We start from the raw sequence: 13,684 nt of genomic DNA on the forward strand, positions 1-13,684 counted from the left end.
CGTCATTTAATTTCAGTCAACGCAGATCATATGGGATACTACTTCACTGCATGTCTGGTTTAAGACATGCTTGTAAAGTCAGTAACATGGTGACATAAGGGATCACATCAGCTTTATGCTTTCCAGTTATGTGATAAAGCCACTAGCTATTTGCGCTTCTTTCTCAGCAGGTTTTTGTCTAAAAACGTCTCCTAGCTGCATTTAGAAACATCCTAATATTTATTTAGTATAAATGTGTGGTGAAGTCTTTGTATATTATATACAGTATATTGGCAACAAGGCAATGTTTTTATCAAGGCAAATCACAATGCTTGCCCATTTGTCTTAAAATGTGCATACTGGTATGCTGAAATGCAGCCTGGATGCTTATTAATTCCTTTTTGGATATTCATACTCTTTCATGGAAAGTGAAGGTTAAAACGCTTCATTTTTAAAGATAATTTTTAAGAACCAGAGGGGGAGCATAAGCAATTTTGATTTCTCTCCAGAGTAGCCTCTCACAATTTTAATGAATGACCAAGACTGTCGCTTGGATGGTAAGACCCTATTAGAGGCTTACTCTGTTTTTTTTGCTTGGCATTATTCTGCCCCCTTAGTTACAGCTCCAGAAGATATGAATATACTACATGTCCCATACTACCATACTACAAGTGACTACTGTAAGGCAGATGGTGTTGATGGAAGTTATTTAGCTGAAATCACAAAATGTATTGAGTCTTAAAGGCCAAAACAGATGTTCATCCAGACATGTAAAGGTGTAATATCCCATACTACCTGTGTTCTATGTTGTACCTCTCTTTCAAGCTATGATGTTCAGTTGCTAATGCCTTAAATTATTGGCAGTAGACCCTTTACTGATATGCACAGTGTATAAGTCCTTACCACTTTGACCATCAAAGGACCATTGCTGACCAGATATTATGTATTAGCACAAACATTAATAGAGCTTTTTCTGATTCAAATACTCCATGTGTTAATGCAAACATACAGTATATGACTCCTTGAATATATGTTCAAAGTATTTACGTATGTATAGGTGATACTCTATCAAGTAAAAAAATCAAGGGGCAGTTTAAGGACATAGATCGGTATGATGCAGTATATACACACAGCCAACATGCTATGGATCTGTACTGTTTATGGACATCACACACTACATTCGGTTTCCATTTAGTGTTATTTACAGCTGCCATCCCTGTGTGTGTGTGTGTGTGTCTGTGGTTGAAATGGGAGGAGAAGGGAACTTCTGTTGATGCTTATACGTTACTGCTTTTCATAAATTTCCTACACTAATCAGATTTTCTGTTTGAGCGTTTTACTTTTCACAAAGCAACTTTTCAGCATGACAATCTGTATAACCTCAATATTCTTGTAGCAATGTTCTGTGTGTAAAGTAATATATGGTCATTTTTACTGCTTTGAAAATACTTAATCGGTGGTGGTGGTATTGTGCATCTGAAAAGAATTCACAGCACTTCACTTTTTCCACATTTTGTTATGTTACAGCTTTATTCCAAAATTGATAAAATGTATTATATTCCTTAAAATTCTACAATGATCCCTACAAAATCCCATAATGACAACATGAAGGAACGGGTTTGAAATATTTGCTTGTTTATAAAAATGTAAAAAATGTACATAACTATTTACAGCCTTTACTCAATATTTTGTTGAAGTACCTTTGACATCAATTACGGCCTCAGGCCTTTTTGAGTATGATGCTACAAGCTGTAGCTACAAAATGTGAAAAGTGAAACACTGTGAATACTTTCCAGGATGCACTGTACATGGTAGTTCTCATGCTAAAAGTGTGTGCTGAACTTCACAATTTTTTCAACATATACATATATATGTGTGTTGTTTATGGATTGTATGTATTTGTCCTGTTTCACTGTTTTGTATCCATGTGTGTATTTGTTAGAATCAGAGTGTGAGTGTTGGGATTTTTTACATCAGGCCAGAGATGGCATTTTTCTTATCACTTCATATTCTTTCTTTCTCTTCTGGGCAGATGAGAATGCTGGCAGAGTGAAAGAGGACAGCGAGACTCCCTCGGTTACACAGCCTTGTTTGCACAGAGGACGTTTCCAGGTGCCGCCTCTCTCTGCTGTTCAATTTACACATAAATAAGAGCGATGATTAATAATCATGTATTTCCAACTTATTACATTTTTTAATCAGCTTGCCAGTACAAAATTACGAAATTTCTTTTAGTGTTTCACTGTAAAATATACTTTCCCGTCCTGATAAAACCTTATTTCAATACATTTTCACCTAAATAAAGGCCAAATTAACTATCACTATGTCATTCAAATACCGCTTTGCTTAGATGGCAACAATAAGACTTGGCTAAACAGTTCACAGGTTGCAAAATCCAAACACAGATCCATGCCACACCAAGGAAAAAGAGAAGCCAGTTGTTCAAGGATGCCCATATAGCAACAGGAATTCAAGCTTGGGCATTTAAGCAGATGCTGTGTGCTTTGTGTCTCAAGCTGCAACATGTCCAGCCTTGCCAGACTTCTGCGAATGTTGGGCACATCCCTCCCTGAAAAGACCAAGGCGAGGCTAAATTAGTTTGTCGTCTGAAAGCTGTTGTTGGGGACGCCAAGTACACCATCGCGTGTTGTTTTCTATCAGCTGAATGCTGGCACAGCACCCTTGGAGACAGTTCTGTTGGACACTATCCTATCCAGATGTGTCTCTGTGAGGTTTCGGGTGCCACTCATGTAGGCATGGAAGTAACTGGAGTATAGTACTCACATGCAGTCCAACCAAAGAAATGATTTAGAACTCCTGGTATTCCTCCTGGCCCTAAAACAGTTTCTGGAACAAGTGGTGGTCTATTTTACCCACAATGGGAGGATGCAGTCTCATTATTTGTACATTTTGGCACACAGTATGATAGTGTGGGCCCAGTCACTTATATGTCTGGGATTCTCAGTCACTGCTGTTATCAATGGGCATTTTTATTAAATGAAAGGGAAACAGCACAGAAAGGTGGTGAATCATAAATGGATGCCCTTTGCGAAAGGCACCGTGTTCACCACAAGGAGGAGTTCTTTGTTTTGTTTTCTTCTTTGCTCTATAAGGAAGAACTAATGGAAGTGGACGCACTAGCCCACTCATGAACATGAGTTCTGTCATCTTTCAGACTTTTGGCCAGGGTAAGGGACAGGTGGCTTTCAATGCTGACCGAGATCGATTGTGTTTTTCATTGAACCATGTATTGGAAGTTCAATACTCCCCTAGTGTTAGTGCTAACTTCTAAAGAATTACAGAGAAAAACATATCCCATACAAAGTACTGATACTTTTACTGGTACTGAAATGTTTTAATATATGTTTTCATGAGCAATGTCATTGCTTTTTGATGATTTTCATGTTTTTTTATTCCGATTTTAAATTGATTTTGTTGAACAAATGTTTGAAAATGCAGGCTAAATATAGGATTAAAAGATAATAAGCTGCAAAAATCACATTTTAGCCTTGAAGTTGGCAGAAAAAGAGGTGCATGATGTTTGTTCTTCTTCATCCAGGTGACTCCAGTCACTCAGCCCGAGGACCTGACTGCTACAGCAGAGCAGGATCATAAGAACGTTCCCAAGACTGTGGGACGCTTTTCTATAATGAAAGCAGAGGAGAAAGAGGAGCAGTTCACTGACAGCTCGCCTGCTTCTCCAGACCTGGAAAAGAATAGGAGGAAGACAAAAGCGAAGGACGGAGTAAAGGAAGAAAGAACAGTGCCAGTGGGCTTCCACCACCCAACACGTAGCCATACGCACTCTCCGACAGGAAGCAGTGACGATGAGAGTGAGGTGGAGGATGAGGGCCTGAGGAGGGAACTGCAAAAGCTTAGAGAAAAGTAAAGCAGGAATTGTAAAAAATAAAATGAATGTAAAATTCTTATAAATTACATTTTCATTTACATTCTTTACAAGGATTTGTCTAAATCGTGTTTTCATTTTAAGCCAATTTTGTATTAAATATTGCTTTCCTTTTGCCTCTTGTGCTCTTCCTGGTTCTCTCACTCTTCCACAGACACATTAAGGAGGTAGTGTCGTTACAGGCACAGCAGAAACAAGAACTACAGGAGCTCTACAGGGAATTGCGCAGTCTCAAAGATTGCTATCATTCCCCTTCAGCTCCTGCAACATCTCTGGCCATTTCCCCCCGCCGACCCCGACCCCCAAAACCCAAACCCCGCACACGTCCTCACTCCCACATTGACAACAACGGTGTCTCGCACCAAGGTGCTGCTTTTGGAAGATTGTGGTTCATGAGAAGTACAGGTTTAGAGTAATGTCTGGACTGAGAATATTCATAAGCAATTCCTTTACTAGAAAACTACTTTTTAGCTGAGTAACTTTAGGCTAGTTGAGAATGTTAGTGTGATTTTCTCTGATGTGATTATTTATAATTACTCTCAGGTTCTCTTCAGCATTCGAGCAGTTACTCCGGTGAAGAGCAGAACCAGTTACACTCTTACAGCAAATCTGAGAAAACAGCTGCACTGACCTCAAAAACAGGTAACCAACAGAAATCAGCACAACACTAAAAGCTCAGCTGAGCTCAGTGCACAGTAAAGGTTGCCCAAATGCTCATTTTTACTACTCGACCAAAAATAAAATAGTCGAATTACAGTAGAGATTTGTTACAGTATGTGCATTTTATTTAGCTTTAAATGGCAACAAAAATAACACTGAAGGAATTCCTTCTTGTATTCATATATTGGATTCATGTACACTTCTCCACATCATGCTCAAGGCATCGCAAAGTGTTAATGGCTCACTAAGGTTAATTAAAATGTATTTACAAATACATTTACTATACATTTTCCCAGTGCAGTTTTGAGCAGTTGATTTTGTGTGGTGGGACGTTTGACTGTGCAGGTAGGACGTTTTGGATACAAGGTGAGAGAGGCTATATTAAGATGTGCAGAGGGACATGGAGTGTATGGATAAAAGAATGCTGAGGATGGAGCTGCCAGGCAGGAGGAAAGGAAGGCTGAGGAGGAGGTTTATGGATATGATGAGGGAGGACATGCAGGTGGTTAATTTGAAAGAGAGAGATGTAGAGGACAGGGGGTTATGGAGACTGATAATCCGCTATGACGGCCCCTAACTGGAGCAGCCGGAAGAAGAAAAAGCCTTTAGGATACATGAGAGTACTCGGGTGTATTCAGCTGCTTTCTTCACCACTGTTTTTTGCGGCCACATCATTGAGTCTCTGCACGGCGGTGACTAGTTGACTAGTCTATACAGCCGCTAGTGTTCAGTACATGGTAACAACGCCATAATGGTATGATGTTTGTCTACTTTTCTTGCAGCCCAAGGTTTATCCAATAGAGAAAGCACCTTCACAGATAAACTGCACAAGCTTGTAGATGATTGGACAAAGGAGGCCATTGGACCTGCCATCCCCAAACCTTCGCTCAATCAGCTCAAGCAAATTCAGCAAGCACAGGATTTAAGTGGCTGGAACCAGCACAATGAGGTAATCCACCCATTCCACCACACTTTCTTATATGAACTCTCAGTGTTGTAATAGAAATAGAAATGAATCAAAATTCAAACCTGCCCAGCTGTTGGAGATCTAAAACAAAAAAACACGTACGCCGTGTTTAATACAATGATATTTACACAGTATGTTGCGTATGTTGTTCTTCAGGCTTCACCTGCGGCCTGGTTCCCCACGACCACCCTGAACCCCACAGGAGGCCCCATTCCTTCAGCCTGCACTCAGCCCTCCATTCCTCCTGTATCACAGCAGAGCCTTCACATGCAGACCCAGCCCCTTCAGCCGCTTCAGTATGGCCAGCCTGGCATGCCTGTCTCTAGTGTTTCCACTTCTCCGGCACCACAATCCACACCTTCCTTTACATCCACAGCAGCAGCTCCACTGACCACCATCGCCACCACCTCCACCACCTCTTGCTCCTCCACAAATGCATGATATTGCTTCTCTGGTAGGACAACGGTTTCGTAAGGATGGGACAGGAGAGTAAAGATTCCCACTTTTGAGAATGTGAAAGCCAAACACTGAATTTAAATTCTTCTGGGTGTGCACATATATTAAGATTTGAATGAACTTGACAATGTTTTTGTTTGGAATTTTTTTTATTTTATTTCAGTTGATTTTTTTAAAAGAATAATCCTAGAAAAAAAGGACTATTTGAGAATTTTTAAAGTGCAATTAGTAACAGAATTCATCCTTCTGCATCATTGTAATGTGTGTCTGTATAGCCTAATGAGAGATTTTTTTTTGTTTTGAGACTACACAGAAAGCTGCCGTGTTCAGAGAGATTAGAGATCGCACACGCCGCAATGAGCAGCGAGAGCAATCGCATGTTCCCACAACAAAGCATGAAGAGCGTTACCTCAAAGCCATGGCCTCAGCCATGTGACCAAATTTCCACACTGTTTAACGTATGTAATGCACGGCATGTTCTTTCACGTTTCTTCTATTTTCTAACACTTCCAATAATGATTTAATCAGATGTCAAAATTAAAGTGTTCTGCAGTTCTAGAGAAATCTCTTCAAATCGCCCAGTTTACTTGAAAGTCAAAGCAGCATTGATTGCAGTATTTCCTCTTTTTTATTAGCAGACTTTTTTTGGGGGGGTCTTTTAGTAAAATTGTGCAGGACTGGAGGTTTCAGGATGCTTTAAAAAAATGTTTGTGCTAGTGCATCCTATTTAAGCACATCAAACTGTGAGTCTTTTAATTGGTTTTTACATGTAAGCATAATTAAAAAAAGTATATACAGTGTCTTCCTCATCAGACTTAATTTCGTTTGCTCTCACGTTATAGTTTGATGAGTGATATTTTAGAAGAGACTACGGGGTAAATTGAAAAGAAGAAGATTTGCACCTGTTTCTTTCCTGAGTAGCACTAAACTCTTTTACTTTTCATTGAGATGAGGCCAGCCTTAAACCGTAATTGTTTACATCTATATTTACCCTATATCTCATGCAAAAAAACAAGTAAATCAGATTTTATGGACACACAAATCCGACACCAGGAGGGCCTGTTAGCTTGCGCTTGAAGTGTTCGGTTTCCCTGGAAAGTAATTTTTTTACATACATTCTGTATGTCAGTCACGTGGTTTGAAAATATGTTTTTATCATTAGAGGAGTCATTCGTTTCGAGCCGAGTGTAATGTACAGTAGGATTTTGGTTTTAAATGTTTTTTGTGTATTTTTCCAAACGGAAGTTGTCGTGTAATTTTAGTACGGACTACAGGATAAGAGAGAGAGGAAAAAAAAAAAAGGGTCAGGAAAAGGAGAGAAGTATGTTTTGTAATGTTCCTAACTGTTGACTTGTGGATGTTAAGTGAACATAACTGTTGCACATGATTACTGCGATGATAAAATGTCCAGTAAATCTGTGTCGATTCTCTGTTTTCCGGTGGTGGTGAGTTTATGTACCGTCGAATCACTGACTTTTTTTTCCGTCTCATGCCATTTGCTCTTTCTATCCTGAAGTGTTACCAAAATGTAATCTAAAAAGAAAGCATTATTTTTGTATTTTGAACCAGGCTTGTATGAAAACAAAAGAAAAATTTACAATGATATACTGATTGGTGTTTCAGAAGCTGTAGTTGTCTTATTATGGGTCACAATGGTTCTCAGCTCTGTTGCTGGTGTTCCCCTGCTTCAGTTCCAAGATTTCTCCATGTGTTCACTGAAATTTAGTCTTATTTATATGGAAAAGTAAATAAATCATTTTCACTGATCAAGTTTACCAGGGGACCCCAGATTACTGTAACTGAGTACCAACAATTAAAGGTTTGTGATCTAGACTAAGACAAAACCTTTATTGCAGGTTATTTAGCTACTGTAAAACCAGACTTAATACAACTGTTGATTTTCTTTGTTTTGTAACTAATCTGATTAAATGATGGTGTTAAACCCCGACATGTGATTTCCCTTTTCTTTGTGGTAAATCGGCAAAGCAATGCAAATGCTGTGTAATACAACATATGACCAGCAGAGGGCTTCACATTTAGAAGTTGCACACATCCACAATCCAAGTGAGGCAGAATACAATTCAAGGCATGCAAATAGTAAAACTCGCTTAAAATGTATTAAAAGCATTCAAACCTTTTTATTTTTAGCCAAACTAATGTTAATGAGCATGTCATCACGACGAATGGATTCAGTTTGGACATGATACAAGTCATTGCATGCAGAAGGAACATCTGGAATTTTGTTTTGACTGCCGCAATTGTGTTTAGGACTAATACAAGGGACCCTATCTGTAAAAATGTCATTATGATCACCTAAATAAAACCAAAGAAAAGCAAAAGAAAGAACCACAACAACGATTCCATCCCTGGAACAAAGCTCTTTTGAGAACATCTCTCATTTTGTCTGTGTTTAAGGTGTCAAAGCTCAAAGCGTGCCATCGGAGCACAATTTTGTGGAAAAGAACATAACATAATTGTGACTTATTGTCGCTTGATGCAGCCAGTCAGTGATTTCAGATGTGAGCAAGAGCATGTCGCCTGCTCTGGAATATACAGTGGTCAGTTTGTTGGTTTCAGTCATGTTCTATAGTGGGTTCAGAAGTCAGCTCGTTTCTTGACAATGTACCCATTGTGACTGATGGGTCTATATGCATCCATCAATGGGGGGATTTAGCAGTTCGACATGGCTGCAACACAATGATGCTCTTCACAGTGAACAAGAAAGCCATGCAGAAGCTCTGCAGCATGCAGAGGATTCACTGTACTCTCTACAAGGCGAGCTGCAGACAACCCTTCTGCATCTCTGGGACGCTTCTGTTTTGCCACTACAACTGGCTCCAACCGTACCTGTTCTTATATACATATATACATATGTTTAGAATTGGTACCCAATTCGAACTTTTACTATAGTGCCATTATATGCACTAATAATGCGAATAATGGCGTTATGACCCCGATTCACACTACCATTTCATTTTCTAATAACCCTTTGTTCTTCATGGTCAGTGGACATCTGTAATTATTAACACAAAAGGAAGCAACGTTAAAGCTTTCACACACTTAGTGGTCTGTTCCACATATAGAAATAAGTCTGCATGTTTGCATGGCACATGTTATATTGTTCAACTGAAAGCATCTTTTCAGCTCGATGGCAAAACTGATAAACAGGCAATGAATATAAGCAACACAGCACTGAATAATATCCTCTAAGCAAGCAGGGGCACACTAGTGTGAATATGCACGTTATATAAAATGCACGTGTTTGGGTGCAATGTGCCACCCAGTACAAGGTTTATAGCTCTGGGACTTTTCATCTGACTATCAACTATCAACTCGGCAAGTGTTTTTAAAGTCTGAGGCAGTTGCGGAGGATCTATAAAGTAACCTTTTTTCAAAGCACTACCCAGGGGTGATATTATTGATGCAGATATAAAGCTAAACCTTGTGTTTTGATAGTCAATGAGGGGACATCCTAATGGAACGAGAACAGAAAGTGAACAACTGACCTTAAAACTTTGCACCCTAGTGCCATTAAAATCAATACGGGCCTATTAACGGAAGTCCTCGAAAACAACTTTTATCAGTAAACAGTTTACTGACAGAATAAATATTTAAGAATCAGTTACTAGCAGAATAAATATTCGAGGTTGGCTTGAGTTTGGTGCACCTTCATGTGTTTACTATGGGTGTAATGTATCTGAGTTAAACCCGATGCACATTGATTATTAATTGGGAATTTGAAAACCTAAGAACTGAAAAACACTGGCACACATTGAGGAAAAACTCTAAGGTAGAAATAGCAGTCTCTGACAGAACTCAAACTTCACAGTCTGTTCAAGCCTTTGCAACCAGGCAGGAGTTTCTGAAGCATCAGGACCTACACTTTATGGTTCTGCAACAGCTTCTTCCCCCAAGCTGTCAGAGCCCTAAACATCCTGCTGAGCTCCCACCTCCTTAACTGTGCACTATGGACATTAACACACATTCGCACAAAAAGCACATCTGCAGTCTTCTGCACTCAGGGACTTTAACTGTTTACTATAGACATCCAGTCATTCTGATCAAATATTCACATTAAGCATTGAACACACATGCACTCTGTTCTTACATGACTTACATTTCAACCTTATATTTATCACATCTACCTCATATTCATTGCACCTTATCTCCGCTATGTTTAATGTTTACTCCTGCTGTTTACTGTCTATGCACCTTGGTTTGTTAGTAATGTCATTTCATTCTTTTGTATACTGTATAAGTGGAAGAATTAATAAAGCCCAAGTTGAGTTGAACTACATATAATGAACAATTAATGCTACACCCCCACACGTGCACCTTCATATAAACAGCTCACGACGTTTAAATCAAGTAAATCACAACATGCAAACTATACATCAAGTTCTTTCCAGTGTAGAACTCAAGAAAGATGCAGCTCAGCTTACAGGGAACATCATGCTACACCTACTGAGGACTGTCCTACTGATGATAAAACCAGACTATCAAAAGCCCATGGTCATACTTGTTTTAATTTTTACACGAATTAAAAACTCATATGGCAAAGAACATTCATGTAATATCATGTCTTTGTTTGGAACCTATACAAACATCTTATCGAAATACTAATGACGGCCAAAACTTTTATGTAAGAAGGTTTGATTTCTTCTTTCTGGTTATTGTTCTAGTTGTCTTCCTTATGAAAGGTATCAGAAGTGGTAACATTGGGTGATTAGTATTTCTCTTAATTTCACCTAAACATATAGATAATGCCCCTGTGCATAAAGCCAACTCCATGAAGATATTCTCTACACAAGATGGATTGTCAAATCTAAAGTAGCCTGCTATAGAGCTATATATAGAGTACGTAACAAACAGTAAATTCTTTTGTATTATTACACCCTTATAGATAGATAGAACATGAAGCGGGATGAGAGAACGCAAGCACATTTTTTATTGAACCTGGAATAGTAATGCAAATGTACTAACCAATAACTACACCACTAAATATAAATAGAACTGGGACTAAGGAACACAAACGCATTACAGCATGACAAAATACCTGTGTACAAAACTTTGAACAGTGTCCTGCACAGACCCCTTCAAACCCCTTGGGCCAAACTGGAATACCAAACTGTGCCTGTATTCACTAATGCTCTTGTGGCTAGATGAACCAAACAACCAACTCCAAAATCTAGTGGAAAGCTTTCCCAGAAGAGTGCAGCTTGTTATACCAGGTGGTCCCAAAAAGTTTAGAGCCTAGCGATCTACAAAGTGTATGGAATTCATCTCAACAATAATGTGAGCCTGTCACAAAAAATATTCACAGAGTACGCTGACCTGTTTGATAGGCACCTTACCTGTGACTTCATACCCAATGAAAATCAACCCAGAAATCTCGCCAGTGGTCTGGCCCCCCTCGCCAAATGGGGCAATGCTTGACAAAGTAGAAGTGGAACCAAAAAACATGGCACAACTTTTCAGAGTGGGTATCCTTAATGGTGGACACTAATAAGAAAGACGGTGAGAAGATTCACTTGTGCATCGATGTCATTAAAACCAATCTTTACTATCTGAGATGAGTTAACCACTGAGGATGGAAACTGAAGCAACACTTTTCTGTGCACGGTATTCCCCAGAAACAACTTCTTTTTCTTTCGGCTGCTCCCATTAGGGGTCGCCACCGTGGACCATCAGTCTCCATACCACCTTGTCCTCTACATCTGCCTCTTTCACACCAACTACCTGCATGTCTTTTTACTCACCACATCCATGAACCTCCTCCTTGGTCTTCCTCTTTTCCTCCTTCCTGGTGGCTCCATCCTCAGCATTCTCCTACCAATATAACTCATGTATAACTCTGCACATGTCCAAACCATCTCAATCTCTCCTCCCTCACCTTGTCACCAAAACGTCCAACATGCGCTGTCCCTCTAATAAACTCATTTCTAATCCTGTCCATCCTCGTCACTCCCAACGAAAACCTTAACATCTTCAGCTCTGCTACCTCCACCTCCACCTCCTGCCTTTTACTCAATGCCATTCTACCCACTAGACAACCAGGGACCCTGGTATTCCCCAGGACTAATCACTGATAATGGTACCTAGTTTACAAGCCAGATCTTCAAAGACTTTGCAAGTTCATGGAACCTTGGTCATATCACTAGCAGTCCTGAGTCCTCCAAGGAGCCATTTGTAGTGCAAAGCACCTCTATTAAGAGGGATGGGAAAGACTTGTTTCTGAATCTGTTATACATTCGTCATATTCCTTGAGACAACGTATTGGGTTCACCAGCACAGCGACTGATGTATGGGGTAACACGTACCAACATGACTATCAGTAAGCAGATGCTGAAGCCAAGGTCAAAAAGAGACGAATGCACTGCGTGAATCCCAAGTGGTACGAATGCAAACAACAAAAGGACACGACAAGATTGGGGTTGTTAAGAGCACTCTCACTGAGCCCAGATCGTGGAGTCAGATGGTAAAGCCTACAGAAGGAATCGTTTGCATCTACTTCCTGCAATAGAACAACTCAGACACTACACGCAAGTCGTTTGGGAGGACTTGTGGTCACGACTCAAACGTGTCAGACAGCAACAACGATCCTAAGGATATACCGTACACTGATGAAAACATTCCAGCTGAACCAACTGCTCGAAAGTTACTATACCATACCAGATGTATGCTGTTTAACCGTTTCGGGTTGTTGAAAATACGACGTATAGAATGTTATTGCAAGGAGTTCTTTTGATATTTTGCTTATACAATTCAGTTGCAATTTCAGTTCTGCATTATATAGATGTTACATATGTTTAAGATGACTACTTTTTGTTAGAGGGAAGTTCTAAGGAAAGGTGGTGATGATGTGCAATCCAGTTATGATATACTTGGGGTGTGTTTAAGGAAAGCTATGCTTATATACAGTTCTTCTTTATTTTGAAATGTCCCTAGTGGTGAGATCTACAGTTTTGTCATGCATTGTTTTTTGACAGCTAATGAATGCACGGGTTTGACGTTTACAGAGGGAGTGGCTTCTGACTTAGTCACCCTCACACTGTCTCCTCTCCCAAATTACCCTGAAACTGTCGCTGTCACTAAACCTTCACACACACTAGCTCTTCTAGAGGAAAGTTAAATGAGATTATTTCACGTTCTTTTCTAAGCCATGTCCGGTGCATGCTGCTGGTCTCCTTGTAAATATATCCGAAATCCAAAGGTCGCCTTTGCGCGCGTGAAACATTTTTAAACTGGGATTAAATCAGATCAATTTGGACCAAATCTGGAAAACTTGTGGATATTATTGTGCATTGGCGGATTCGGAGATTTTCCTTCTGGATCCCTTCCTCCATCCGTGAAGCACCTGGACTGAAGAAGGGCTCGTGGGGTTGTGAGTGATTGAGTGCGCGCGCGCTCCTCTTCGCTCCTACCGCAGGACGAGATGCGACTGCAGGTGCTCGCGCTTCTCCTGCTTCATCTGCAAGGGTCTCCTGCTCAAGCTCAAGAAGGTATGCATTCAATAGTGGAGAAGACAAAAAGTTTTATATGTAGAGGTGGAGGAAAGCAGATGCCTGCTTTTGCAAACATGCAAAAAAAAAAAAGAAGAAGAAGAAGAAAAGACTGATCAGTTGCTGAACGTGGTAGATTTTTGTTTTGTAAATACAGTTTTACTGGTGATGACGTTTTATTATGAGAAACTCATTAGATGTTGTAGGATTGGC

General features: G+C 39.9%; 2 protein-coding genes across 11 annotated transcripts in view; both read left to right on the forward strand.

Annotated features, from left to right (window-relative positions):
• The window catches only part of si:dkey-151g10.3 (serine/threonine-protein kinase WNK3), a 54,042-nt gene extending 46,125 nt beyond the window's left edge, over positions 1-7,917 (forward strand). For 5 of the 8 annotated variants that reach the window (XM_046869323.1, XM_046869324.1, XM_046869325.1 and 2 more), the window contains 6 exons: positions 2,012-2,091; positions 3,539-3,864; positions 4,041-4,252; positions 4,430-4,528; positions 5,329-5,495; positions 5,670-7,917. In XM_046869323.1, the coding sequence (XP_046725279.1) occupies positions 2,012-2,091; positions 3,539-3,864; positions 4,041-4,252; positions 4,430-4,528; positions 5,329-5,495; positions 5,670-5,954 (1,169 nt within the window). In that variant the 3' untranslated portion in view covers positions 5,955-7,917. Of the gene's footprint in view, positions 1-2,011; positions 2,092-3,538; positions 3,865-4,040; positions 4,253-4,429; positions 4,529-5,328; positions 5,496-5,669 lie in introns of those variants that run through there. The other 3 variants (XR_006928138.1, XR_006928140.1, XR_006928139.1) reach the window with 3 other exon arrangements.
• A 5,131-nt stretch (positions 7,918-13,048) lies between these two features.
• Positions 13,049-13,684, forward strand: part of erbb3b (erb-b2 receptor tyrosine kinase 3b) — a 31,129-nt gene continuing 30,493 nt past the window's right edge. For all 3 annotated transcript variants that reach the window (XM_046869698.1, XM_046869699.1, XM_046869700.1), the window contains exon 1: positions 13,049-13,471. In XM_046869698.1, the coding sequence (XP_046725654.1) occupies positions 13,405-13,471 (67 nt within the window). In that variant the 5' untranslated portion in view covers positions 13,049-13,404. The remainder of the gene's footprint in view (positions 13,472-13,684) is intronic.

Source organism: Silurus meridionalis, chromosome 16, assembly GCF_014805685.1.
Source record: "Silurus meridionalis isolate SWU-2019-XX chromosome 16, ASM1480568v1, whole genome shotgun sequence".
Taxonomy (NCBI): Eukaryota; Metazoa; Chordata; class Actinopteri; order Siluriformes; family Siluridae; genus Silurus; species Silurus meridionalis.